This window comes from Stigmatopora argus, chromosome 8 (assembly GCF_051989625.1).
Source record: "Stigmatopora argus isolate UIUO_Sarg chromosome 8, RoL_Sarg_1.0, whole genome shotgun sequence".
Classification (NCBI taxonomy): Eukaryota; Metazoa; Chordata; class Actinopteri; order Syngnathiformes; family Syngnathidae; genus Stigmatopora; species Stigmatopora argus.
In genome coordinates, this window is record NC_135394.1 from 10,144,783 (window position 1) to 10,172,021 (window position 27,239).

Below are 27,239 nucleotides of genomic sequence, written 5' to 3' on the forward strand. Positions count from 1 at the left end.
CTTTTGCGCATAATATCCGCACGTGCATTCCCCTTTCACACGTCCGTCTTTTCTCAATATGAATATACCGCGTCAGCAAGCAATGTACCTAGACAGTCAAGCTGTCAGCGTCATACAGTGATATCTACAGAATCTTGAATTCAGTGCATGCTGATTAGGCACCCCATCCACTTGGGAGAAAATTTAAGACTTTTAAGTGCACCCTATGTGAGAAAATGTGCCGCGTTGCATTTGTATAGTTTTTATCGCTTCATAAGGGGAATTGCAATCATTAATAAGGGGAGCAATTGGCCGAGGTTGACAGGTATGCGATTGATGGATCGTAACATCAATAATACCTCATTAGGATTACTGACACTATTTTCCCTTTTCAGATATTTTTGGATTGGATAACTTTATTCATCCTGTATTCGGGAAATTTCGTTGTCACAGTAGCAAGCGGGTGAGAATTTAAGAATGTATCAAAGCTTGTGCCTATCCCTATTTAAGAACATTACTTTTTTATGAGCCATAAATAGCAACTTTACCACTCAAACCACTTTGTCGAAAATGCTCTTGGTCTTTTTACCCCCCAAAGTTTTGACGAAATATATTTGACTTCATTTCCCCACAGCCAAACAAAATGAATGTTTTCTTCCTACCTGTGACATGGATGAATTTAACATCTCCTCGAAAGCATTTCAAAATTGGTGATTGGATGTCCCTTTATCCTTGAAAAGAGCACAGGGTAGTTAGGCCAGTTGGGACAGCTTTCCTTCCAAGTGTCCTTGTGTGGTATTTATGGACGGTGCAGGAATCAATCCATGCCTTTGTGGCCTCCTTGCTTCACATGTCTGCCGTGTATGAAATACCGTTGAAACAACTCCAAGTGCTCTCTGTGGCCTAATCTGCAGTCTGTCTTCAGCACATGAGCAATTTGTACCTGATTTTGATCGAAAGAAAGGAAAAGGATTTCTGGAATGTCTATGTAAGAACTTGAATTTTTAAATTATTCTTTGCACAGAGCTATTTTTGATGAGGTTCTTTCATTTACGCAAAACTGTGGTCAAAAAAAGTGGTCCCTTATTGGAAATACTGTGTGTTCGGTCCCCTGTTTTCAACTGAGGCCTATCCATTTGCTTCCTGAATGTATTCTGCATTTCTAAAGTCATTCAGATGTGCATTATTATGAATCACTCATCTCTTAAGTCATTTTCTGCCAACCATTGACAGCGATGGATGTCCAAAATGCAAACGTGACGAGTTTGATTTTAAGCAGTGCCCAAATAATAGTCTTGATAATTTTTTTGCTGTTTTTCCTTACACTTCAGGTGAAGGAAACAATAATGCTTGACACGCATAACTATAGAAAATTACATGTTGTGAACGAAACATTTTTTAAACACCTGCTAGCTTAATGCTGTTTACAGTGAAAGTTGCCTTTTAAGTGCTAATGAAAATGATCATTCATTTGTAATGGATATTTACGCACAAACACCTCATGCACATTTATCGAAAATAATTGTAACTACACTGATGAGCATGCACGTTTTCCGCACAACCAAAACAAGTTATATTAACACAAGATTGCAAATTTTTTGTAATTTTATTTAACAATTTACTTAGGTGTGTGTGAAGAAAATGCTTAACTACAATCTGGCTTCTTATGTTTTCACGGCTGATCCTTAAGAATATCAGTTAAAATAGATTAGAAAAACGAATTAAAAGAATCAAATCAATTGGACATCTATCACTGTCAATGGCAGCCAATATGTTAAAATTGCCAATAAGCCTACTATTTTTTTTACATATGATAAGTGACCCATCTTTCTTTGTCCATATTGCAGTTTTTGTTTTTTCTGGCACAAAAGACAAGAATTGTTCATGTTTGCGCACACACAGGTCATGTTTAGTTGGGTGCACAGGTTAATGTACACTGGATGAGGCCTCAGACAGTAAATCATTGGCACATCTTGCATGTCTCAGACACGATTTGCAAATGAGAACGCTGCAGGTCCACAACACGAACATTTACACATACTGTGAGTCTCAAGTAACGCGAGCAAAATATCCTTTTTTCTGTGATTCTTGGTGCCTTTTATGTGAGCAACCTACTTGCAAATGACTCCTTGCAGATATTCATGTGCCATATTCACATTGTTACACATTTTTTATCCCGAGCTGCCTCGTTCATTTCAGTCTATTGATGGACAGTATTTACCTGTTCAGTGCATTTCTGACTCTCAGTAAGGAAGTCAAATTGTAAACTAGTACCCTACGATTAAATTGGAGTTACAGGGTATATGTGTAAATTGAGCTCCAGTTTTTCCCATGCCGAATTGACCATAAAGTTTCTTCAATATGCTCATTCTCTGCTTTTCTTCACGCTCTTGCCTTCAATTTTTTTTGTCTTTCAAAGTGCTCTGCAGCTCATCATTATACCAAAGTGGTAAAAGTGCAATGAAAGCCAATGCTAAGTCAGACATGCCATAATGGAATATGTGAACCCATGAATTAAAAAAAAAAGTCAAATGTTAACACTTGTTTTTATTGTACAAATTATATATTGTTTCTTTTTTATTTAAAGTTCACATATATTACTGTGAAGTTTTGTTTCTCAGTGTTAAGTCTATTGTAAATAATAAAGATATTGATGATTATTGTTTCACTTTACTGTTTTTTTTTTATTTTGGGGTGAAAAAATGTGAATGGTGGGCTAGTTTGATATTGTTTATAATTTATGGACATTTATCATTGTCATGATCATTATGCTTTTGTCATTGTGCAAGTATAATGAGATTTAAAGCTTTACCACAAAGTGAACAAATAACAACAAAAAACAAACTGACAAATAAATAATAAAAAGGTAAATAAATAAATGTCAGGATTTTAAAAGACAGACTAAGGAAAAACTCAACCTTGACGAAATAACATGGAAGTTAATGTGGTTCTTTTTTTAACCATGGTGTTCACCAAAAGTAGTGTGTATCGGCCATAAAAGGTTTTTAAAAATGTATTAATTTTTCACCCAACTTTATTGATAAGAACTGCGAGCTCGTTGACAGTGGTTTATCATGACGTCACTACAGGGCTTATTGGACTCCTCCCAGGCGTCGGTGGTGGAAAGATGGCGTCGATCATGGAAGGGCCACTGAGCAAGTGGACCAACGTCATGAAAGGTTGGCAGTACCGCTGGTTTGTGTTGGACTACAATGCCGGACTGCTGTCTTACTACACGGTACGTCGCTTTTGTCCGCTTGTTTATTCTGATCGCTTTCGCGCTGTGGGCTTGGAAGCGGTGTGGTAGAAGTTGTCGCTGTCGGAGATGAGGGCCTCGGTGTTTGTCAGGAGTTCGGTACTCTCCAGCACCAACAGGCGGGTGACGTTGTGTCACATGGACCAGTCACATTCCTCCTTGAAGTGCGACTGACCAATCAAGTGGCGGCTAGTCCCGTCTGCTTCCGCTTTATTGCTAGCAAACGCTCGAATCGAAGACCGGTGATAGATATGTCAATGGTTTTGAGCTACAATGTGATATTATTGTATTCATTGTTAAAGACTGATCTTGGATTTGTGACAGTTGTAAAATCGCAGGTTGTTAGACTAAACTGACAGATCAGGTAGCTAATGTCACTTGTTAGTTTAGTACAAATAGCATGAGAATGACGAACCTAGTCATTGGCAAAGAAGACTGCCACATCATTTGTTCCAATGTGTTCGTGTGGTATGTATTTTTTTATGGCAAGTCGTAATCACCTTGGACCAGCTGGCATTCTTTGCGAACTCATGCATTGTGAAATCTGAGTGCAAACTAACATTCCTGCTTGATTTTTTTTTCTTCAAAGGTTTCCATGACAAAGTAATAAATGTTGCCTGCCCTTAGCTTTGTCATTGCCAAGATTCAGAAGGAAGTCATGAAAAGCATAAAGTGTGCACAGAGTAGTCCACTGTTTGTTTGTAGTTTCGATTCTGCCCGCATCACCACCGGTTAAAATCCAGTTCAGCTTGGAATTCAACCTCGGGGAATGGTTGCACTGTTTTGTATAAACACAGGTTTGTTCTGTTTGTTTTCAGTCAAAGGATAAGATGATGCGAGGGTCGAGAAGAGGCTGTGTGCGACTTCAGGTAAGTTTCCTTAAAAGTGAATTTCAACCGTTTCACACGTTGGTTAATAAACTTACGCCGATACCCCCTTACAGCCAAAAAGTTATCACAACCAATGCATCATCACAGACTGAAGGCTGTGACGAAGAGATCACTTGCTCTCTACTGGCTAACTCCTATCCTACAAACAAATACAAGTCTGCAATTAATGAATCAGTCCTTACACAAAACTGTATCTACATGTCTAGAATACACCGCCCAAATTCCATTGTGATCTATCCATGATTACCTGAGAAATATATCAAAATTATAGTGTACACGCCAGCAACAACAACATGAGGGGCGACGTCTGTAAATTGGCCGATTTGGAGACGAGGAGCTAAAAGACATAAAATTGAGATTATTCATTCTCGAGCCTTAAATGTTGACGTGAAAAGCAACTTCCGTATTGGCCCGACTATATGGCGACCCCGATTATAAGACGACCCCCTCTTTTTCGAGATTCAAATTTGCAAAAATACTTTTTGAACACCAAATTTAATTTTATACAGAAAATAATTACACTATGTCTGAACCAAATTATAACAATATAGTCAAGAGTCTTGAAACAAATCTGAATATAGAGGGAGTTTGGTTCCATCTGCAAGGAAGGCTAACATGACGTGACATGTAACACTCCTCTTCTCATTTTCCAGTGGATTTTATAAGAACACATTTCTCACCTCAAGTGTTGGCATGTCAAAAAACACGTGTTTGATCAGCGTCGGCAATGGCAGAAAGAGTTAATCAGTGTCTGTCCAAGCCACAATAGGGATTACTTTACATTAAAGTGAGTATGAAGTAGTTTAGTGCTGAAAGGGGTCCAGTTCGACAGTTTTTGCGCGGTTTATCCACTAGATGGCAGTAGATTTTAGTAAACCAACTGATTTCTAAACCCCAAAATTAAATGGGATCAGTTTTAGTGTGGCGTATCCGAGTCACGTGTTTCAGCCTGCACTTCAGCACGTGGAAATGTGGAAGACAGGACACACATTGGAGAGAAATTCACTAAAGTCGGACCATTGCAGAACCAAATTGTTAATTTACACTGCTTGGCACATTTGACAGCAGTTTGGAGAAAACAGTTTCACCTTTTCTCTGTGTAATCTTTTTCATCGCTCCACTGGACTTGTTTTAAGTGCACAGCCATAAAGTGATAAAATGTTAGATATGCTATTTTTGTCTATCTCTTGCTCACACAAACACACACGCACGCACACACGAACGAACACACGTACAGAGCAACAACAACATAAACAAACCATCGACGTGAGAGGTCCAGTTCAGTGCACTATCCATTACCCTTCAATACATGATTAACCAAGTCAAAGACTTTGTGCCCTGTGGTTGTTTATTGATAGAAATTTACAATTTAGTTGTTCATGAATTGGAAAATTCCTGATAGGCTTGTTGTTTATATTTGATTAGGTGTAGGAAGTAAATGTTTCATGAGTAAGAAAGACTTAACTTCATTGTAATTATGTATCAGTAGGTAGCTTTATTTTTCAAACTTTTTAGTCTTTAGTGTCATTTTTCCTCTTTTTTTAATCACTATGAATCCTGATATCTTTAAAACATATACTTATGTTAGTGTATGATTAATCCATCATTTGTTGCTAATTTGTGTCTTTCCTGGTCATTGTTTACTAAGTTAAGAGAATTTTTGTCATTGAACTACATGATTTCCCCAGTAATATTATTTCTCAGGAAACTTAGATGGATTTATCTCATACTTGGGATGCACCTGTTGTGTTCAGCTATGGGTTTAATTGTACGGAGTAACAAACTGTTGGTCAGTCAGGATGCTTAGCTCATTTGTCCGCACACTCCGCTAACATTCTGGCAGCCCAGGTTCGATCCTCGCTTGGGGCAACCAATTCTATATTTAGTTAAAATGAAGAGGACTTTACTTCAAATTATGAGTTAAAACTACTTAACTGAAGTTCAGATTGCCAAAAATGTTGCCTTTAGAGTTTTTTTAAATTTTGCGTCAAAAAAGAATGATTCCAGTGAAATCGGTTGGCTAAAAATGCCAGATTCAGCCAACTTTTTGCTTCACAATCTAACGGTTTTCCTCCTGTTAACTGGCCACTCCTTCTGTTAATGTGAATGACTTGCCATCGTTCCACTCTTTAGTTCAAGTCCACCTTTTGGAGGTGGTCGATTGATGCCGCCTTCCTTGTTTTAGTGCATAAAACAGCTGTGAGTCACACCCCTCTTTAGGTTGCCAGCAATCTTTTTCCTCTGCAGTCCTTTTAATCTGTTGGCTGCCTGTCCCTTGTGTGTCTGTTCCTCTCGTCCCCTCCCTGCCTTTCTCCTCCTCTGCATTCCAGAATCCTACCTCCTTCTTCTCCTTCCCACTTTTCCCTCCTCCTTCTTTACAAAAGACTACGCTCCCACGATATATAGTTTGCGTGCGTGTGAGACCAGCACAGGGGGAGATGAAGCTTTTTAGAAGGTGTGAAGGTTTTTTTAAAAGGAGGAAAGTGAGATATGACGTGTTCCCTCCCTCTTCCTCGCTCTCACTCACACGCTCTTTCCTCTCTCTCAGGGCGCCGTGATCGGCATCGATGACGAGGACGACAGCACGTTCACCATCACAGTGGACCAGAAGACTTTTCATTTCCAAGGTGAGCCCATCCACTTTTGATCTGGCCAGATCGCGTGGTCTTTTCGCATCCCTGGCTCCCCCTCCTAGCTGCTGTTCATTTGCTCGCTTGCGCCGTCGAGCTCTCTCCCTCCCTCGCCCCTTTTCTTTCCTTTCCTTTCCCTCCCCGACTCGGGTCAGTCTTGTCAAACGCCAGAAAACACGCGTGCAGTCAAAGTGCGCCATCAGCCTTTAGAACGGAGCCTCTCTTAGCCCGGCCAAGTTGGATAATCGAGATTTGCCCCGACGCCCGCTGATTTGATTCCCGGAACGGTCGACGAGGAAGGAATGTGTTTTCCTCAGCACTCCTGACTACGAGCGAGCGCAAAGATTGCCGCTTGCGTGCGTTGCAGCTGCGCCCGTGGGAGCGATAACGGAATATTGCTGAGCCGGAAGCTGAGCTCAGGTCTCTGCTGGCCGCCGCCGCCGCCGCGCCTCGTCCTTCACTAAGAGCTCGTCTCTGCTGGCACTGTAACAACCTATCCCTCCGAGCCAACTACGGCATCGGCTCCCCCCTCCCTCACCACAATCTCGCTGTGCCAACCTTTACCTGCGCTCGAGCTAGCACCCTACAGACACTTTTCTTTTTTAGCTAAGATCAGTCGGGGTTTTTTTCCCTACACGTGTTCCTCCATCCCGCTACTGATTTTCACCTCACCTCACCTCCCATTTCATCACTAACAGCAAGCCACCAAAGTCCATGGGCCCTGGGCCCCTCTCACCTCCTCCATGCCCTCTCCCATGTCTGTGTTTCGAAGCTGTATGCTGTGGTTCTACAAACGGAAGGGTAAGGATAGACAGCCACCCAAAGCTCGGTCCGCATGCATGTCGACTCGAGGAGAGGGTGGTGATTATTTCTCGCCCGGAGCGGCTTTTCCTGCGTCCTGTGTCGCTTTGGTTTTTTTTTTTTCTGTGGTTCAGGAGTTGTTGTTTTTTTGCAATACAAGGTCTATTGTTTAGTTGGGCATGGGCACATTGTTGGTTCAATCTCATGGTATGACTATGCTAACAGTTTTTCTTTATTAGGGAGTGACTTTTTCAGGAATGTATTATCGTGATATATTTGGAAAAGTCAGGTCATGATAAGGCCTGTCAGCATCTTATCACGCAGTCAGGTGCTTTCTATGCGTCATGGTGTGTTGATTAGTTTTTGGGGAATGCAGTAGTACTGTGGCTCGATACTAGACATCCGATCTATTCGAAGTGGGACAGTTTTCCAATGATGAATGTAATTTATATCCATTTAAGTGGGGAAATAGTATTTCAAACTTGGTCATGCATTTAATTCAACTCGAGGTTAACATTGCTAATGGTTACATGGAGCTAATTGGCAGTAAACTGGCAATGGGACTAAAAAACTGAAGGTGCTTATATTCTGCTTTTTAAGAATTATTCAAGGTGAAAGATTACTTAACCTGTTGTAAAGTGACTATCAGGTCATGTAAATCTGCTATTGCGTTAGCCGCATTGTAACGAGCCTCCTGTATAAGCTTCTGTAGTTCATTTGATGGAATCTACAGGCCCCCTATTTATCAGGATTCTGAGATTTAAAAAACAAATGAGCAAAAAGTTCCAAATTGGCTACGTTTGGCAGTGTTTTTTGTCATTAACAAAAGTTCTGTCATTGAAACAATCCTTAGCTTTCCCTGCACTTCAAAATATCCAACCCTAGATTCAATTATGTCTAGTCTGCCCCTGAAGCATTCCTTCTCCAACTGCATGAATAACACGAGACGGCCTTTTAGCATTGGATGGTGTGCCAAGGAGATTCCTCTGTCACAATGAAGTGGGGCTGCTTTGATGATGCTAATTTGTCAGTATCTCAAGATCTGCAAAACTAGGAGTATCCCTCTAGAATGATTTTGACCGCATTTTTAATTTACATACAGTATCATGCTACACTAACTATTCTTTTCTGGGATTAATACACAATGCCTTCAACAGGGTAATCGAGTTCAGACGCAAAAGTGTAGTTGTTATTCTTCTGCTGTGCCAGAGTCGATTGTGTATGCGTCTCTACTGTGCTTTTATTTAGAGAGCATCCATTATTAATTAGGCTCTCTCCATTGGTGGAGTTACCTGAGAGCCTTTTAGCATCCTCTTTACCTCCGTTCTCATCCACCACCACTTCTATCTACTTTTGCCATCCTTTATATCTTCCCCATTCACTCTGTCAGCAGCCCGTTTGACTGGTCTTTGGCTCGAAACTGTTTTTTTCTCCCCCAGTACTTTGTGTGATGATTAGCGGATTAACCATGAGCAATTCAACTCAAATGTACACATTTAAATCTGAAATGCTGCACTGACATTGCACCACACGACATGTCTAAGCAATGCTGATAGGGTGCCGTCCGACTCCGTCCCACGGGAACGTGCAGCCAAACATCAGCATGTGGAAAGGTCGGTATGAATAATTCAGAAGCATTTTGGACAGACAAAAGATAGCAAGCAGATACTAATGCTTTTCAACATTCTGACCTCTTTACATAATATTTTCCAAAGACAGTCAAATAAAGCGATTTAAAAAAAGTGACTGATCTGAAGTGTAGAATTTCAACCTGAATTTAAGAAGTTTCAAAGAATTATGGTTTTAGAATTTAAGGATGCACGGCTATGAATTATGGATAGAGGCATATGTACCCAGAGAGAATCCACAGCATAGAACATGAAAACACCACACGGAAAGGCCACTTTGTCCATATTAATCAAGAATCCATAACTTTAGGTTGCACTGCAATGTCTTGGCAATGCTATGATGGAGACCTGCCTTGTCATTTGTAATCAATCATACGCAATAACGAGTTTGGCAGACGCCCAACAGTCCAATGCTGGTTTTCAAGTGGTTTGTTGCACTTCCAGTGAGGTAAACTATAAAGCTAAACACCAGAAATAAACATTTTGTACTAATATACAAACTATTTTAGCTAGCTAATGCCAAACAAAATTGTTTCAAAACTACCAGTTCAAACAGCAACAATATAAAAATACTTAATGTACTGCCCATCTGAACAGAGTACAAGTCATGTATTTGTTTTTCCTTCAGGGTAAAATCAACCTATAAATGTGTCAGGGAAAGGTTGCATTGTTCTGTGACAAAATCTACGTCAAGGCCGCAGCACTACTCATCAGGAATGGAAATAAATAACATTAGCCTCAGTAACCTCTTCCTCTTGAGAGTCTATTAGGCTCACGGCGAAGAGAGGGCCCGTCTGAGTGGGTTGGCCTAAGCCTAGGCTGTCGCTTTCATTCGTTCAAAAGCTTCTCTGCCCTCCTCAACCTGTCTTAACTCATCAATCCATCTGCTACTGCCTTAATGTTGTGGCACTTTATATCTAATTTATTACACGGACACTCAAAGTAGGCTTTAAGCAATAAAATCCCTAAATTTACAGTAATGGTAAGTAGTACTGTAGTGTGTTTCTGTAATGTTTAGTACACCATCTACAGAATATTTTTAATGCTAAAATGTTGACTATTTCCATGGGAAACAGTGTTTTTCTGGTTTTAGTCAAATTTATTGGTGTGGAATCCAAAATTCATCTCGGTTTTCCCGATTTTTCTCTCGCAGGCCAATGTGTTTTGTATTGTGTACAGTATTGTGGCTTGCATCACCCAAAATGTGATGTCCACGTATGTAGACGCCAGTTGTTGTTGTTTTAAATGATTAAACATAGTCACTTAGCTACAAATTGTACCTGGTAATTTGTGTATGATCAAAAGAAAAGTTGTGTATCATACACCTTCGCTTCAAACTGAAAATTCTAAAATAATCTGTGTTAAAACACGTGCCTCTGATATCACAAATATGGTGCCTTTATTGTCTGTATTTCATTGCCGTTCAGTGTTTGCTTTTTTATGAAGATACCGTGTCTGTGTTTGTTTGCAATGAGGGTGCAGCTTTGTCTTGCTCCATTTTACTCAGTGTAAACATTTCAAGCACATGACATCACCGTGTTAATGAGTGCCGAATTTAAAAACATTATTTAGTCGTTTACAAAAAAAATGGAAATGATTTGATTCCCAAATGTCTCGTGCAGCGATACGACTCTGTAAAAAATATAGCTCACTGGGACGTGTCTTTATGCTTGTGCCCTCAGCCAGAGATGCAGACGAGCGAGAAAAGTGGATCCACGCCTTAGAGGGAACCATCCTGCGGCACACCCATCAACTCCGGGTAGGAAAATGCACTCGTGTTTTATCAAACGTGTCGTGTTGCATGGTTTTAATCCTTTTCAGTTGTGTAAAATAAGTCCCACTTAGCTCTTCAGCTTCTTTAATGCCTGTTTATGCAAATGGTTTATTTCTCCCAGTTTCCTCTTTACAATCTACTAGTGGAAATCTTACACTGTCATGGCTGTTTGCATGATGTTCAGAGGTCTAATCTGGAAGGACATGGTGTCATTTTTAGGTTTTTTGTTTTGTGTGTGTGTTTCAACGCATTACTATTCACGTCAGTCAAAATGTGTGGTCCACCACAATCTTTAGATTTTTGGTGTTTGAATGTGCCGTCAATCATTATGTTTTGGTTCTGTGTCTGTTTATAATAAACCCACGCACGGCTAGGAGTAACAAATTACGACTTGACTTAAGCACACTTTGCCCTTATTTGGAGAACTATGCAAGTGATAGAGTGGTCATTTTTCATGTTGTTTTTGTTATCTAAGTATTGTATGGTCTCGCTGTAAAGCAAATTTTCACTTACTGCAGGTGGGTCTGGAATCTATCCCACAAAATAAGGCAGCTTCACTATGCTCATATATCAGTTAGAATATTATACTACTACTTGAAAGATTGATTTATGTGTTATGATGGTGTCAGTTTCCTCAGAGACCTGAAGACGTATTTTTATTACATTTGCAACAAAATTGTTTTGCGATATAAACAACTTAAAGGTTGGCCAGGGTCCTTGGACAGATTGTTTAGTTACCATCAAGTTTACCTTAGATTTTTAGTTGAATCACGATACAGACTTTCTACGGAGATTATACAATTCTTTTCATTTAATTGAATTAATTATATTGTCTGAAAGAAAACCAAATATCTCTTTTTCTTAACTTTATTTTTTGCATCAACTCACCCTTAAAGGCAAATCCTAATGATGAGCTAAGTGCATTGCTCTGTATACAGACACACACACACACACACACGCGTAGACTTAACACACTTTTGTCATTGCGTCATGTGACGCCCACTTACCAATCTGAGAGCCGCTTGCCGGCTCAACCAAACCTCGGCCCCGGTTGCCTCAGCCAATGAGGGCGGCTATTGGCAACGCTTGGTTTGTTTTCTCCTCTGCTGACGTGAGAGGAAGTGTGCCTTTCCTGCCAGGGGAGGGTCCCGGATTAACTCTGCTCTGCGTCTCATAGCAAATGCTCTGCTTAGAGAAGATAAGACTGAATCAAACATAGCTAAACCGGGAAGATTTATGTGGTAAATATCATCATATTGTGGTGCAGAACAAGAGGAGTTTTTACTGGTCCTTTAAGACTGAGTGAGGAGGATCATTAACTTGGACTAGAGCCTTCACAAGCTGGAAATGACGATGCAGAATAGGAAAGAGCCTGTGTCAGGTTTAGATGGCCTGATGGACAGGATGGGCACAGTTTAGTCCAGCATGTCTATTGAAGGGCGACAACTCGTAAGTAAGACACACAAACACATTGCTGCATCATAACAACTTCCCCAGCCGGCTGCAGTGCGGTGTTGGGGCAGTGGCTCCAATGTGGGTCAAACAGCGTGGAAAGACAAATAGAAAGGGGGAGGGTGCGCGAGCAGGGTTGTTTGCCGAGTCTTGTGTCGTGATGCTTTGACTGTTGCTGTCTGACACTTTCTAAGCTCCTTTTGAAAATATTCCCACTGCGAACGTGGCGCTGGTGGCATCTCCAGTGGGAACAATCAAGTGGGAATTAAGATGGAAAAACAGGGAAAATGTAAGGTAGCCTCGATGGGTCTTCAAAATGTTGATTACTGCATGAAAACTAAAGTGCGACATGAATTAGTGTTTTTTTTCTTTGAGATACAGGCTTGGTGTTCTTTACAAGGACTACATGGCTGCAGTAAAATTCACTTAAAGCAGCTGTTTGGCAGACAGGATTCAAAATAAACAAGGTCCTGAGCTCTCTTCTAGCTGCATATTGCCACTCCCAGTTGAAGTCAATAACAGTAAAACAAACAGGATGTTTTTTTTACCAACTTAAATTTTGCCTGTCTGCTAGCACACATTGCAAAAAACTGTCAGTGACCTCACTAAGTTAGAATCATTGCCGTGATGTATGAATGCAAACAAATGCTCATTCTAGTTAGACTCGAACTTTAAACTGAATAATATCCTTGACAAACATACTAGTGACATCCCATACCAGAATAAAATCTAAGAACCTTTTAAACATAGTTCACTGTATAGACTAAATTTCATTCATTCGTTTTAGAAGCAACGTGATGGAGCCAAATAATATAAAATGTAATATTGAATGTAAATTGCTCTACAGCCACCCTCCGTCCTTCAGTCATAACGACACTTGAAAGCACCTTTGACCCTTTTGAGGAAGTGTGGCCAGTTAGCTGCACGGTCAATGGAAGCTGGGCTAAGGCAGACTTTGTTCTCTATAAATCGAGTGTACTTTTTAGTCTAAAATAGATCACAGGGTGGCCCTCTGCTGCTCATGGCTTTTCTCCACGTCCCTATGAGATCCACTTTAATAGGAGGAAAAAGCTCCACGGGTCCACCACACACCAGAACTGAGCGACAGAGTGAAATCAGAGCGGGCGAATCGGTCGCAAAGGTTTGATTACAGCTTGATTGAATTCCACGCGTGTGTTGCTGTGTTCTGTGCAGCTGCTTGGCAACATCTGCTGTTATTCTTCCCGACTGGTGAACAGATCCAGACGTTAATATGTTGTTGTCTTTGTTTCTTGTGGGGTTTTTTGCCCCGTTTTTTTTAAACAATGTTTTCGGGAAGTCTCGTCTCAGCGCACATAAATCTGCACTTTTTCCTGTTTATGTCAGTGGAAAAAGGAACTTCTCAAGTCTAACAATCTTTTTGTGATACTGGTTGACTTAGACGTTTTTCTAATTTAAGAAATAATTAGGGCGGCTCTACCTTGAAAATTTATAAATATAATTGGTGATGCTTTGTACATTTTCTTGATTGATTGTTTTAATTGCTTTTAACATAGTCCCAATGAGCTTTTTTTTTATTTGAAATGATTTTAGTGCATGAGTGAATATAATGAGAATTAAGCCTACTAAATTGTAGATTAATGATTCCGATGAAGTACGACAACCTGAAATCATTCCTCAGTGTTAGTTGTATTACTGAGGAACAAGTCACTCTCTACTTTCAGTTTCCCTTCATCGATTCAGTGGTTGTCATCACATTTAAACCATTAACTTTGGTTGCTGCTAAGTTGAAATGTGATTTAAAAGATGAATCTCTTGTTTTGTAGGCTCGTTTTCCGAGAACATTCCGCTTGTACTTGAATTTTCAACCACTTTGACTTTGGACTTTAGAGGTTCTCCTGCACTTGTATTTGGAGTGAGGCCAGACAGATGCCCCAGTTCATCCCTTCTGCCAGTAGTCTAGTAATGACCTTATAATGGGCATTGTGATTAAATTGTTCCTAACTGGATTGCGCTGTGCCTGGATTAAGTCTGTTTTTAATCAACCGACAATTATGCACAGCACTGTCGATTTGAGTGCACACTATCTTCTCTGTCAGCAGCTCTCCTGTCTTGGTTGCCTTGGTTCGTGGAAGACTGACTACACTGATACCAGACAGACCCGCTGTTCTGTTATGTAGGCAAGGCTGTAAAAAATAGTACTTCTAAAAGGACAGTGCAGTGTGTTGCTTGAAGATTCTCCAAAACTGTTGATTTTTTTTCGTCTGCCATGACATGAATTTGAAGAGCCGACATGGACAGACAAGTACATTTTTCTTAGAAACTGTTCACTTTACTCGGAAGTGCAAATACAAGATCAGACTGCTTGTTTTTGGGATCCACCAATGATATGCTGGACATTGTCTTTCATTTTCCATTTGCAGGAGGCAGAAGCAGGATTCGTACCTAGTGTCCAAGATTTCGACAGAAAACTTGCAGAAGCTGATGCCTACCTACAGATTCTGATTGACCAGTTAAAGGTAAAACGACAGATGATCTCACTGTACACAGAGGGTTACCCGTGACCGGACATTTTGTCGACGGACGCTTCGTCGAACGAACGCTTCGTCGCCGGACAGTTCGTCGAACGGACACTTCGTCGCCAGACACTTCGTCGTCAGACAGTTCGCCTAACCTTAACCACTATTAAAGAAGACAAAGGAAATTTACATATTCTTTATTAAAGAAAATAAAACAGCAAAAACTCGCTCGACAACGCAAACACATTAACATTTGGGCGTGTGCGTACTAAATGGGCTCATCTCTAAACACTACTCACGAAACGGTTCCCACGTTGAGCGCTTTATTTTTAAAATAAAAGGCAATAAATAATATTATTTTATTAAAAATTTCATTTAAAAGAAGACAAAGGAATTTCACATAATTTTCGTCTTAGTCTTTTTTTTTGCTTGGTATTCCCATAGGTATCGTGTATACAGACTAGATTTCCAATACGTGTTGTGAGGCAACGGAGCTAGACGTCGTCGCTTGTCGGCCATTTTAAGAACAGGCCCATTTGCTCCTATTAATAGTCAATAGAATTTATTATTTGAAAGGACAATAGATTGCTTGATTTAAAATCAAACGTGTGCGTCAATATCAAAGTCAGAGATGCAGTATTTTTGGCATACTTCATAACAAATATCAGCATCCAGTCAGAATCGTAGCCACATCAATTCGCGATTAAAAACCAAACAGTTAATAGTAATTTAGTGGAGTCACTCAGTGCCACCCGAGGAACCGTTTCGTGCGTAATGTGTTTAGAGACGAGCACATTTAGCACTTGCACACGCTCAAATGTTAATGTGTTTGTGTTGTTGAGCGAGTTTTTGCTGTTTTATTTTCTTTAATAAAGAATATGTGAATTTCCTTTCCTTATTTAATAGTGGTTAAGGTTAGGCGAACTGTCCGGCAATGAAGTGTCCGGCGACGAAGTGCCTGGTCGAAAAACTGTCCGGCGACGAAGTGTCCGTCGTCGTAATGTCCGGGTACCGGGCTTACCTCACTTACATGCACTATAATTCATACTCTATGTATGTATAAGTATATAATAGATATGCTTTTTGTCAAAGTATTTATTTACAATGTATTTGTTCAGCGAGTACAGAGTATACAATCAAAACTTTTGCTGGCTGGCAATCGACTTTCAAAATTGGAAAATCTGTGCTAAAACTTTGTTAGAAGTATTTTCTAAAACATGTTTCTTTAATGTCTTGAAATAATACAGCATTTAATTTATAGTTGAAGTGCACATTTTACATATTGCTATTTTTTTCTTATTTAGCTGTACAAAAAAAATGTAAAATAGTTTTGTGATGAAGCTCATGAAGATGTAGAGTCTTACTTACTTAAATTAGATTAAACTTTATTCATCCCATACTTGGAATGTAAGTCCCATACCATCAGAATATTTTACATTGAACGCCTCGCCTCCTGTTGGGAAAAATCAATGCTATAGTAATGCACACTGACCTGAGACCACACAAAATACTCCGATTTTATTCATAACAGTGCCTCTAAGTGCTTAGTTCTTCCAGACAATCTTGATCAAGATATGGTGGTTTACATTTTACTGGTTTCAAAGTCTGAAAGAGTAATAGCCCTTCAAATGACACTTAATTGCTATAGCTGTTAGCACGTGAGCCCCCCCACCCCCGATCATCACAGTATGCTGGTTGATTCAGACTTTTCTCATTGTGATTTCTGTCATTCACAGCTTTTTGATGAGAAGATCAAGGACTGTAAAGAAGATGAATCACGCAGGGTGAGTACCATCAGCACAAGCTTGTGTCCCATTCCTCTTTTTCAAAATCAGCTGAAAGCAGTCTGACCTAAGCTATACAGAATACTGTATTATCTGCACGGTAAGACGCACGCAACTAAAAGACTTCAATTTTCTGAAAATTGCGTCTTATAATCTGATTTGCCTTTTATATATGGATCAATATTGGTTAATAATTGTATAAAATTCCTTATAGCACAGCTCTATCTAGTTAAAGTACTCCATCCATTTAGTGGATGTATAACACAATCCCCTACTACTACTGCATTTTATAATCTGGTGCGCCTTATATATAAAACAAAATTTGAGAAAGGCCATTCATTGAAGATGTGCCTAATAGGGCGAAAAATACAGTAGTTATTTTATTTTTCAATATGGAAGTTTAATTTACTCCATTTTTGGACTATATTATAATTCACAGCATTCCACTTGTTTTTTGTTTTGTTTTTTCAGAAAATTGAACATTTGAAGGAGACCACTTGTGTAAGTCCAAACTTAACACACACTACTTCCTGTGTTTCAGTTCCTGCTTACTTATTTCCTTTCTGGGCTTTCTTTTTTAGAGTATGGTAGAATCCATCAAACATTGTATTGTTCTGCTGCAAATTGCCAAGGTAAGCGTTATTTATATCTTTGCTTGCTTGTCGGTGTTGCTTGGGTGGTTGCAGTTGCCTGTAATTAACACGTCATGATCATATTTGTTTGTATTTCTGAGGTAGTTCCCAACTTAGGTTGCTGCTTGGGTCAGTGAGGATGTATAGTCGAGTAATCACTTTAACACATCAAATTCTGCTGCTGAATAATCGTGGATCAGTGCTATTGATGGAAATAGATGAATTGGACGTCTAACGCTGTCAATGGCAGCCACTGAGAAAAAAAATGTCCCAATAGAATGATTTCATCTACTGCATGCTTACAAGAACATTGAAGTTTTTTATGTGGCAAGTTGCTTATTATGAAATCATGACAATTCCACCAATAGTCTAACATTGTCTTCTTAAAATTTGAAGGACGAAAGTAACGAACAGCAACACGCAAACGGACTTATAGTAAGTTTTGACATTCTCTGTCCATGAAAAGGATTGAAATCAAACCAGCTGCTGACTTTCTTTTTCCTCTTAATTTGATCCACTGTAGGAAAAGTGGATCAATTCGAATCTCTTAGTGCATGCAAACATTTTGGAGATTTAAGTTTCTAACTGGGGTTTCTTTCCTCACATCTGACACTATTTCCTCTTGATCACTTCCTGATTTCATCTATGATTTAGTCTTAATAACTTTTGGTTGGGAACTATTCTTTATCATGTGTTAATATGTATGGTAGATACCCTCAAAAATGTGTGTTCTTGGTGGTTTCCACGAATGGTATGAAGGGCACAGTATGAGAATGCAGCACTTCATTGGAGTCAACAGATGCAACATTGATTTTATTCTGCACCCACTGCCTGCCTGCTTATTGACCCGCCGGCACTAATAGCTAACCAGGCAACTTTAGAGTACTTTTAGGAGGGGGTATGCAGGTGTCACTCACTTTGGTGTATTATGTAATTATCGTTTCCTATAACACTCACACCATCTGTAAGGTGAAACTGATGTCATAGAACACTACCAAGAAACTTTTTTATATATACATTATCTTTAACTTTTTTACTACATACACCTATGAATTCTTCAGTTTCTCCTCACTCAAATTGTGTTTTGGGTTGTTTTTCGTCAAGTAAAACTAAGTCTTTCACATTATCAATTTGTTTTTAGAACAAATATTGACATTTTTGGACATTGAGGTAGAGGTGTCCCAGATACGATCGTGTGATTGGAAATCGTGCCCTATGACATCATTTTTAGAAGATCGGAATCGGGTGGGAAAAAAATAAGATTAAAAAAAAATTGGGTTGTAAAATGAATTCATCTATTTTTATCTATTAACTCATTGGCTGCCATTGGCAGCGATAAAACGATCCTATCCATTTTGACAAGGAAGAGCTGGAATCGATCCATCTATCACGAGACAATTATTCAATGTTAACCATCCCAGTTAAAATGGATTTGATGTCCATCACTGTCAATGGCAAGGAATGAGTTCAAAATTGGAATATCTCAATCGTGAATTTGGCTCTATGCACCAAAATCAGGGCATGTGCTTCAAAATAAATGTGTATCATAGTGCTGGAACCTCAGAGAGGCTGACATTCCGCAGGCTTGCATTGCTCTCATGGCTGCATTAATCTCCAAGACATTACGTGTCTTACCATAAATCTACATGTGCATGTTTCATTTTTCCTTAAGCTGCGTGCTGAATATACTTTTAAGGCCATAAATGTCTGACATCTGTCTGCATGCCTCTAATGTTGCATTTCTTATGCCATACGTTTATATTCCTGGAAATGCTAGCAGAATGTTTGCTGATTGTGTGGATGGCTGTGTTTGAATGTTTTTACTCATTTATGTATGTGCTAATATTGAGGTATTCTGCATTAATATTACATTCTCTCTGGTCAGCTATTCTGTCTGTTTCTTCTAAGTCTTGGTTTGTGGTACCATCATAACAGGCTATTGCTTCTGTAATTTTCTATTATTACTCATCACGATCTCACTTTTATAGAGGCATTACACAACAGGAAGGTGATGGGTACCCCAAAAAAATCGTTATGCCTCGCCATGACAGTCTTCATAGTTTGAACTTTTTTTTTTCCAAATGCTTTTTCTTTGAGCGAGTGACAGATTTGTTTCCAAGCCACTGTTTGTTGTCTGAGTTTGAATATACAATGTGCAACACAAGTGCCAATGGCCCCACTGGTTCTCACCACAGGGATGTCAATGTGCAACCGATTTGAAGCGCGAGTCAATTATCTGTTTTAAAACGAGAGGTTGTTCAGAGTTCAAAAGGCGCTGTCGATTTGTTGTGTAAAGGTGCAGCTGCTGGTTGGCTATTGATCGGATTCATGAAATTTGTTCACGTATGTCATTCCGGGAAGTGGAGCGAAAGAAAATTGATCTCCGCCTCACGGGGGTTCTAATTTATTTCATGCTTCTTTTTTTTTAAATCTACTTGGGTGTACCGTTAAGGTGACCTCTAACCTCGATAGTTTAGGGAGAATCTAATGTTTCAGTGTAGTTTGCACGCATGTGTGGTTATAGAAATTAATATCGACGAGCCATTTGGACAACAGGATGTGAGGGATATCGACCTGCTTTAGTAGCTGTATGTTCATGAACATTTTAAATGAGTAGCAGCAGTACCATTAGTGATTGCTGCTGATGTCAGGCACGTGTCCATACTTGATGACATTGATGGCCAATCTATGTGTTTGCCCTTAGAGCACCATCAACCCCGTGGATGGGATATACCAGCCATCTCTGGACACTCCTGTAGACAACACCACAATGCCAACACAGACCACTCTTCCCATGGGTATATGTTTTGGTGTCTTTGGGAATTTTCCCTCTTCTAAGTCTGATGTATCAAGTGAAAGATTTCGTACTGGCTCTCGGATTGTCCTTGAAAGATTAGAAGTGCCGTTTTTTTTAATGTTTTGCTTCCCCAAAGTAGACCAACAGTAGTGAACATTTCGTCCCAGGTTTGAGTTCCACTGTTGACACCTTTTTTCTTTTTGTTTTTTTTAAACATTGTATTGGCACCTATTGTTAATAGCAATCGACTCATTGTGTTTCACCTCCTGTAATCAAAACTTTGACAGACAGTTGGGCATTGGAAAGAATCTAAAGACAGCACTGACATGACATTAGTTACTTGAAAAGCGAACTTGCCGTGTATAAAACGGTTAACCGATTACATTCTTCTTAAATTACAGTAACTTTCGCCTACCAGTTTTTAAGTATTTTGCGTGTATTGTTTGGCAGGCTAGTGCGCTAGGGCTTAGCGTGTCTGCTTCACAGTTATAGATAGCATCTCTGTATCGTGCCCAAAGTTGTTTTGGAGCTCATAAGTAATGCTGATAAATAAATAAACGTCGGCCTTAGTGCCGTCTGCGAGAGAAAACAGTAGGCTCACGCACAGACTGTATTTGTCTGTGATGTTTCAAATGATTTGCTGGCACGAAAGGGACAAAAAGTAAAAAATCTAAGGTTTAAACTTTGTTTGTCTAGTGTCATCCCGCAAAACTGGTAACTTCAATTAAACAAGAAAACAGTAAAATCACGGTTCTACTGTCGTAAATAAGTTGGGTTTCTGAGATGAAACAACACCATCCCCTTGTGGTCATGATGTTGATGATCTGTTTTTGTTTTAAATATTTTATTTAGTTTTTTCTCAACATTGTCATAAAGTAAATATAGCCAAGTCCTCCTTCAGCCAAACCCACACCGCTTCTATTTCAGTCAGATGTGTTGTGACTAGAATTTTAGATCATATATTGAGTTATTTTTCACCTTTGCTGTTTGACGAGATCTTAACGCAACGTCTATTTTGGGTTAGACGAATGCGACCAGAAAATGATGCAATTCTGTCAACCTCCAAATAGGCCATTCTAATTTCGGTCTCCTCATAGACTGGAATGTCTTTACATGTGACCCATTCATTTGTAGAGTTTAATATGTCGCAGCATAATGAAGCTATAAAATCTGCTTCCCTCTCCCCCCCTTTTTTTGGCACAAAAGATACATCTCAGGTGTGTAAATCGGACCAGCGACCTTCGACGTTACCCGTTGGTCCTGTCGTCACGGTGATGGGCAGTTTGCAGACCCCAACTCCCAATAGCACAGGTGATGCATCTAAATTATCTTGGTGATAAACCAGCCATGTTAAATTGGTTTGTACATCAAATTTGTGTTGTTTTGAGCAGGGAGCGGCCCGTCCGGCCCCAACAGCGGCGTCACCTCCCCATCTCTCATCCAGCTCCCCTCGCACTCGGTACCAGACTTCTCGTATTCTTCCAGTGAGGATGAGTTTTACGACGCGGACGAGTTCTACCAGAGCACTACTTCCCCTAAACACTGCATGAAGTGAGTTGCCACTACGTATTTGAGTCTATTTGTACTCCGTCTCATTTTCTCCGGATGATCGCAGCCCCTCAGGACCCTCGGCAGCATCCCTCCTCAATAATGACAAAGTGGCATTGAAGAGACCAGACACAACAGAATCGCTCAACTCGACAATGTCAAATGGCACAACAGAAGCAGGTAAAAACCAAACACGGCTTTGTGAAGTCCTTTTTTTGACAGCTGCCAAATTGAGCATCTGTTGCCCTCAGATCCGTTCGACGACCGTGACGATGACGGCGAGGGCGAGTCCGTGGAGGAGCACAAAAGCGTCATCATGCACCTCCTGTCGCAAGTCCGTCTGGGCATGGATCTCACCAAGGTAAAGGGCCGCTTGGTGTTGATGGGAATCCATTGCTAAAACAAGTACCACATTTTCTCGCATATTAGCCACTTCCGCGCATAAGCCGTACCCTTAAAATTGCCTTAAAATCGTTGAATTTGACAATTTCTCTCGTATAGGACGCCCCTGATTCACAATTTTAACCTAGGGTTTTTTGGGGTTTGGTTCTGAGATGCAATTTGTTTCCATCCTTATCCCCAGGTGGTCCTGCCAACTTTCATCCTAGAAAGGAGATCTTTGTTAGAAATGTATGCTGACTTCTTTGCACATCCAGACTTATTTGTAAGGTAACGTATAATCCTCTTGTACCTTGCGCTACATAAATACTGATCCCTCAAATACTATCACCAATGGCAAGTCACTCACTGTTTTGAATTTCCGCAGTATCGCAGAACAGCCGGAGCCCCGCGATCGGATGGTTCATGTGGTCAAATGGTACCTGTCGGCCTTCCACGCGGGGAGGAAAGGCTCGGTGGCCAAGAAGCCTTACAACCCCATCTTGGGAGAGGTCTTCTTATGTCATTGGGATTTGCCTTGCAAGACTGAGGAGCCCTCCTCCCCAATGGTGAGCCCACCCACATCTCTCGGGTGTCAAGATTGGGTTCGACGTCACGTGCCGTGTCCTTTTTTTGCAGTCATCTCCCGTTATTGTCCAAGACCCGCTATCGGATGGTCCGGTTCCGTGGTCTTCACCCAACAATGTGTCTTTTGTGGCAGAGCAGGTCTCTCATCATCCCCCCAGTGAGTGATGTTCCTTCAAATGCAGTCGTCGTGTTTTTTTTAATTCAAAAATGAACTTTCAGGCAATCGTTTTAGCAACGTGTTCTCTTTCATCAATGAGTGAAAAACATATGAATCACTCGACATAATTTGCAATAACCGTAATAACTGAATAACTGCTTATTAACATACCATATACATTCCTATATTGGCCTGTTGTTGACATAAGTCAAAGCAAAAGTGTGCTGTCAAATCCTTCCATAGGATTCCCTGATGTATTTTAGCTTTTCCACTGCATCCTACCTGAAATGTGTCTTTTTTTTCATTGTGAATGCCACTTGTTAAATGTTTTTGTTTCCTTCTTCCTGCAGTTTCTGCATTCTACGCAGAATGTTTAAGTAAGAAGATCCAGTTCAATGCTCACATCTGGACCAAATCCAAATTTCTTGGCATGTCTATAGGTGTTTATAATATTGGCCAGGGTAAGCTTGGCTTTTCCTACACAAGCAATGTTCATTTTCATGCCAAATATTGAACCGTGTTTTTTGCGGTTTTTTTATGCTTTAGTCGACAAAAGCTGGACGAAAATAGAATTAGTCCTATTTTATTCATTTTTAAATGAGTAAATCTAATTTTAGTTGACAAATACTCCACTCACAACAAACTTTGGACAAACGTTTAATCATTAAAATTATAACAGAGCATTTGTTGAATGAAATTGTACGTCTAAGATAACTTGCCTTGTTACAACTTGAATAAATATCAGTGTGGCGAACATTTTTATCTCGTCAGACATAAACTGGCAAACTTGATATGTTATGTTTTAGTCATGACATTGTTTTAGTCATGACATGCAAAGGATTAGCTTGATATTGTTACATTATTATCTTAAAAAAAGGCTCAACAATTTGTTTTCATTATCATTGAAAACACTACTGGAATTTAATGTGTGCCGTTCTCCGCGCAGGCTGCGTGTCATGCTTAGAGCATGATGAACATTACATCCTCAACTTTCCCAACGGATACGGCAGGTGCGTTTTTTCGCCGACCGTCCACGACCGTGTCAGAGTCATGCTTTTTTTCCCTGACGTGAACCGTTTGCCCAGGTCCATTTTGACTGTTCCCTGGGTGGAACTGGGTGGAGAGTGCAACATCTCCTGCTCCAAAACGGGATACAGCGCCACCATCGTATTCCACACCAAACCCTTCTACGGAGGAAAGAAGCACCGGATCACAGCGGAGATTTTGTACGAAGAAAAATCATGAAAGATTTAGTGACTTCAAAAGCCCTTAGGCTTTTTTAATAACGAAAAACTTGATTGTCTTTTTCAGTGCACCGAATGATAAGAAGTCTTTCTGCTCTATTGAAGGGGAGTGGAATGGAGTGATGTTTGCCAAGTGGGCCTCTGGGGTGAGTTCACCCTCCGGCTTATTTTCAAATAAATTTTTAGTGCCGCTGCTGAGTGAGAGACAAGTTTTCATACTCATGCTAATGTTTATAAATCATTCAGTGAATTATTGAAGCTGAAGCAAGGTGCTTTTCAGGACAACTAATATTTTTAAATGACAAATAATTTTAAAAACACACAAGACCTATTGAATATGTAATACATCATCCAAAAAATACTCCATCTAATTTTCTGTACTACATGAATATATATTTTTGAAGGAACTCTTTTAGCGTCATTAACGATAAGTAGACATCCAATCTTGTGCCTCTGTAAACCCAAATTAAAACTCTAAATGAATTTATCGCACGGAGACGTCCAATCAGCTTGATTTATTCATTCACTGTCACATTATTGCTTGGACATAATTTTAGTACTGGATTTTAATATCGGTGAAACACTATCCTGATGCAACATTTTAGTACGATACTTTAGCCACTTGAAGGAGTCGCAAAATGGGCGTCCATTACTTGAAAGCGTCACATTGATTGTTTAAAACGTCTGTGCCGTTCTTAAACTCTTAAGGTTGGAGACAAGGACCAGCTGTCAGAAGGTCCCAATCAAAATAGATTGGACTTCTATTGCCGTTAGACATGCTCTGATCGGTCATCTATTGTCTTGCAGGAAAACACAACATTCATTGACACTAAGAGAATGGGTATTATGAAGAAGAAAGTGAGAAAGCTGGAAGACCAGCTAGCATACGAGTCTCGAAGGTGAGTTTTTTTTTTCTTTCTCCCACCACTCTCTTGGTGCGCTTCCTGTACATCACAGAACTCGAATAACAGCTTTCTGCTCCCAGACTTTGGAGAGACGTGACACTAAACCTGAAGCTGAAAGACATCGACGCCGCAACGGAAGCTAAACATCGGCTGGAGGAGAAGCAGAGAGTGGAAGCTCGGGAAAGAAAGGAGAATGAGCAGCAGTGGGAGACTAGGGTGAGGATTTAAGACTTGTAGACAAAAACATTGAAAATATTGACATCCTGGACTTTTATCATCTAACAGTTTTCCCCAAAAATTAGGTAGATCAAATAATGTCCTTTCATCTCTAGGTCACAAAACATTTATCCCTAATTGAATGTGTCAGTCTACCTTATTGCAAGGGTGTTATGGAGATGGTCATAATAAGAAAAAGTTTTTTTTTTTCCTCACTCAATTTTTTTGCTCTTAAGATAGTATTTATTTAAAGAAAATTGCTTTGATTATGCCAAATATTCAACTAATCAAGCCTTTAACAGATTATTATTTAGCATTGATGAATACATATGTAGCTGACAGGCAAAGAAGTGAAGGCTTATTTAGAATTTTGTCCCCCACTTCTGGCACTTCATAAAATCCTTATTCCCAACGACACTGTATTTTTACCTTTCCGCAGCTATTCCACGAGGACGGCGAGTGTTGGGTGTACGACGAACCCCTACTAAAAAGACTGGCCTCGCCGCGACCCTGAACGGGACGACGGACACGTCTAAAAACGGATTCCCCCCACGACACGCATTAAGATTGAACGCACATTGCAGAGTCTTTATAAGAACTCTTTGTCCGCCGAACCTCGGACCGACCGACCGACTGACCGCAGACGGGGTCACGTACGCAGCTTTGCATCCAACTGTAAACCGAACGCTAAGGAGAGCGCCAGAAATGTTCCGAGACAATTAGTAACACTTGACTCCTTAACAAAGCGGCCGCCAGTTCTCAGTAGGCCACGTCCTGCGTGGAAATGAGAAACGTTTTCCATGCGGAAAACAGAGCTTGACATCTCAGGGAATATGGTGACCGTGAAAGAAAGTCTGGCAGCCTTATGACCACCATGGTGGCGGTGGAATGGATAAACCTTAACCAGGCCGGGAAGCCATTCTCTGCTTGCCTGAAACTAGTTAGAACTGTTTATATATAAATATAGATAATCATATGAGGCATATATTCCTTTTTTATTTTTCTCTCTGGAAATATTGTAAAATATTTGAGCAGTATGAACTTTTAAAGAAACATCCAATGATCACGCTCGATTTTTGGCTCTCATTTCAAGTTGCTTTGGTCCTTTTCCACGTGGTGGGACACACTTATAGTCCGCGAAAGCCATAGCATCTAAATACAGTAATGGAAGTATATTTATGCAATCTAATGGTTATCAACAATGCTTGTCAAAGATGTAAACATAGAACAATCCTATGAATATGTTTCTATGTAGTAACCTGAAGGCATTTATGAACAAATGATTGTGTGGCTTTTTTTGTTCCTTTTTTTTTCCCTAACGATGCTTTTCATGCTTTGGGGAGGTGGTGGGTGTAAACAACCACTTTTTATTTCTATTGCTGCATTTAGGTTTTTAAACAATTGGGGGATAATCTACTCATCACCCCGCATATACTTTTCATAACGTGTTCATGCGTTACTTATTTACAGTGAAGTAGATGCTGGATCAAAATGCAACAAATGAGATGCAACAATAAACAAATTCCACCTGAGAATTAATTTAAGGAACACCATGTTTGCAGTATACTCTGGTATTTTCTCGTGGTTGTGGAAATGGGTTTGTAGGTTGGTATCTTGAGTGTGAATGGGTTTTTTTTAATTTTTTAAACAAGAGCCTGTAGTTTACACAGTGGTGTGCCTTCAAGGCCTTCTCTGCTGGCTTAAGAAATATCTGAATCATATATTATATTTTGTCCATCAATACTTGTTAAATAATTCCAAATTGTCTGTTAGCTTCCTTTCATTGCTTTTCCCCCTGGTTGCACTGCTTCAGATGTGTTTTCATATTGAATCATTTAACCAATCACATTTCAGTCATTATTTGTTGCCAGGGTCAGAAATCGGCTTCAAGATCGTCACAATCAGTTCTGCCGGCTCTGCTGCATTAAACAAGCATCGATAAGACTGTTGCTTCAACCAATCAGAATTTGATTTGCTTTTCACCTATGATTGGCCTATGATTCATTGCTTTTCACCTATGATTGGCTAGTGGTAGAGTGGAGTAGCCAGAGCTTACGCCTATTGTAGACGCAGACGAGTTAA

At 40.0% G+C, this 27,239-nt stretch overlaps 1 protein-coding gene across 3 annotated transcripts; it reads left to right on the forward strand.

The window, feature by feature from the left end:
• The first annotated feature begins 3,074 nt into the window (after positions 1 to 3,074).
• Positions 3,075 to 26,710, forward strand: osbpl9 (oxysterol binding protein-like 9). Of its 3 annotated transcripts, XM_077607151.1 has the most exons (24): positions 3,075 to 3,217; positions 4,054 to 4,104; positions 6,674 to 6,752; positions 10,867 to 10,943; positions 14,813 to 14,908; positions 16,645 to 16,692; positions 17,164 to 17,193; positions 17,274 to 17,324; positions 17,721 to 17,759; positions 20,029 to 20,122; positions 21,328 to 21,432; positions 21,513 to 21,672; positions 21,737 to 21,849; positions 21,921 to 22,030; positions 22,253 to 22,338; positions 22,436 to 22,616; positions 22,687 to 22,792; positions 23,143 to 23,253; positions 23,739 to 23,802; positions 23,878 to 24,018; positions 24,104 to 24,182; positions 24,844 to 24,935; positions 25,022 to 25,157; positions 25,597 to 26,710. In XM_077607151.1, exons 1-24 carry the CDS (start codon positions 3,107 to 3,109, stop codon positions 25,669 to 25,671), a joined length of 2,235 nt encoding a protein of 744 aa, XP_077463277.1. In that variant the 5' UTR covers positions 3,075 to 3,106; the 3' UTR covers positions 25,672 to 26,710. The 3 variants fall into 3 exon arrangements, with proteins under 3 accessions (XP_077463277.1, XP_077463278.1, XP_077463279.1); XM_077607152.1 differs by lacking the exon at positions 17,721 to 17,759; XM_077607153.1 differs by lacking the exons at positions 3,075 to 3,217; positions 4,054 to 4,104; positions 6,674 to 6,752; positions 10,867 to 10,943 and adding an exon at positions 12,084 to 12,407.
• Positions 26,711 to 27,239: the final 529 nt, after the last annotated feature.

What these genes read in the sequence shown, in the direction of transcription:
- osbpl9 (XM_077607151.1), top strand. Translation starts at nt 3,107, where the DNA reads ATGGCGTCGATCATGGAAGGGCCACTGAGCAAGTGGACCAACGTCATG. An exon ending in GAGGCTGTGTGCGACTTCAG is followed by an intron (nt 4,105 to 6,673) that starts GTAAGTTTCCTT and finishes CCTCTCTCTCAG; the next exon opens with GGCGCCGTGATCGGCATCGA. An exon ending in GAAGACTTTTCATTTCCAAG is followed by an intron (nt 6,753 to 10,866) that starts GTGAGCCCATCC and finishes TTGTGCCCTCAG; the next exon opens with CCAGAGATGCAGACGAGCGA.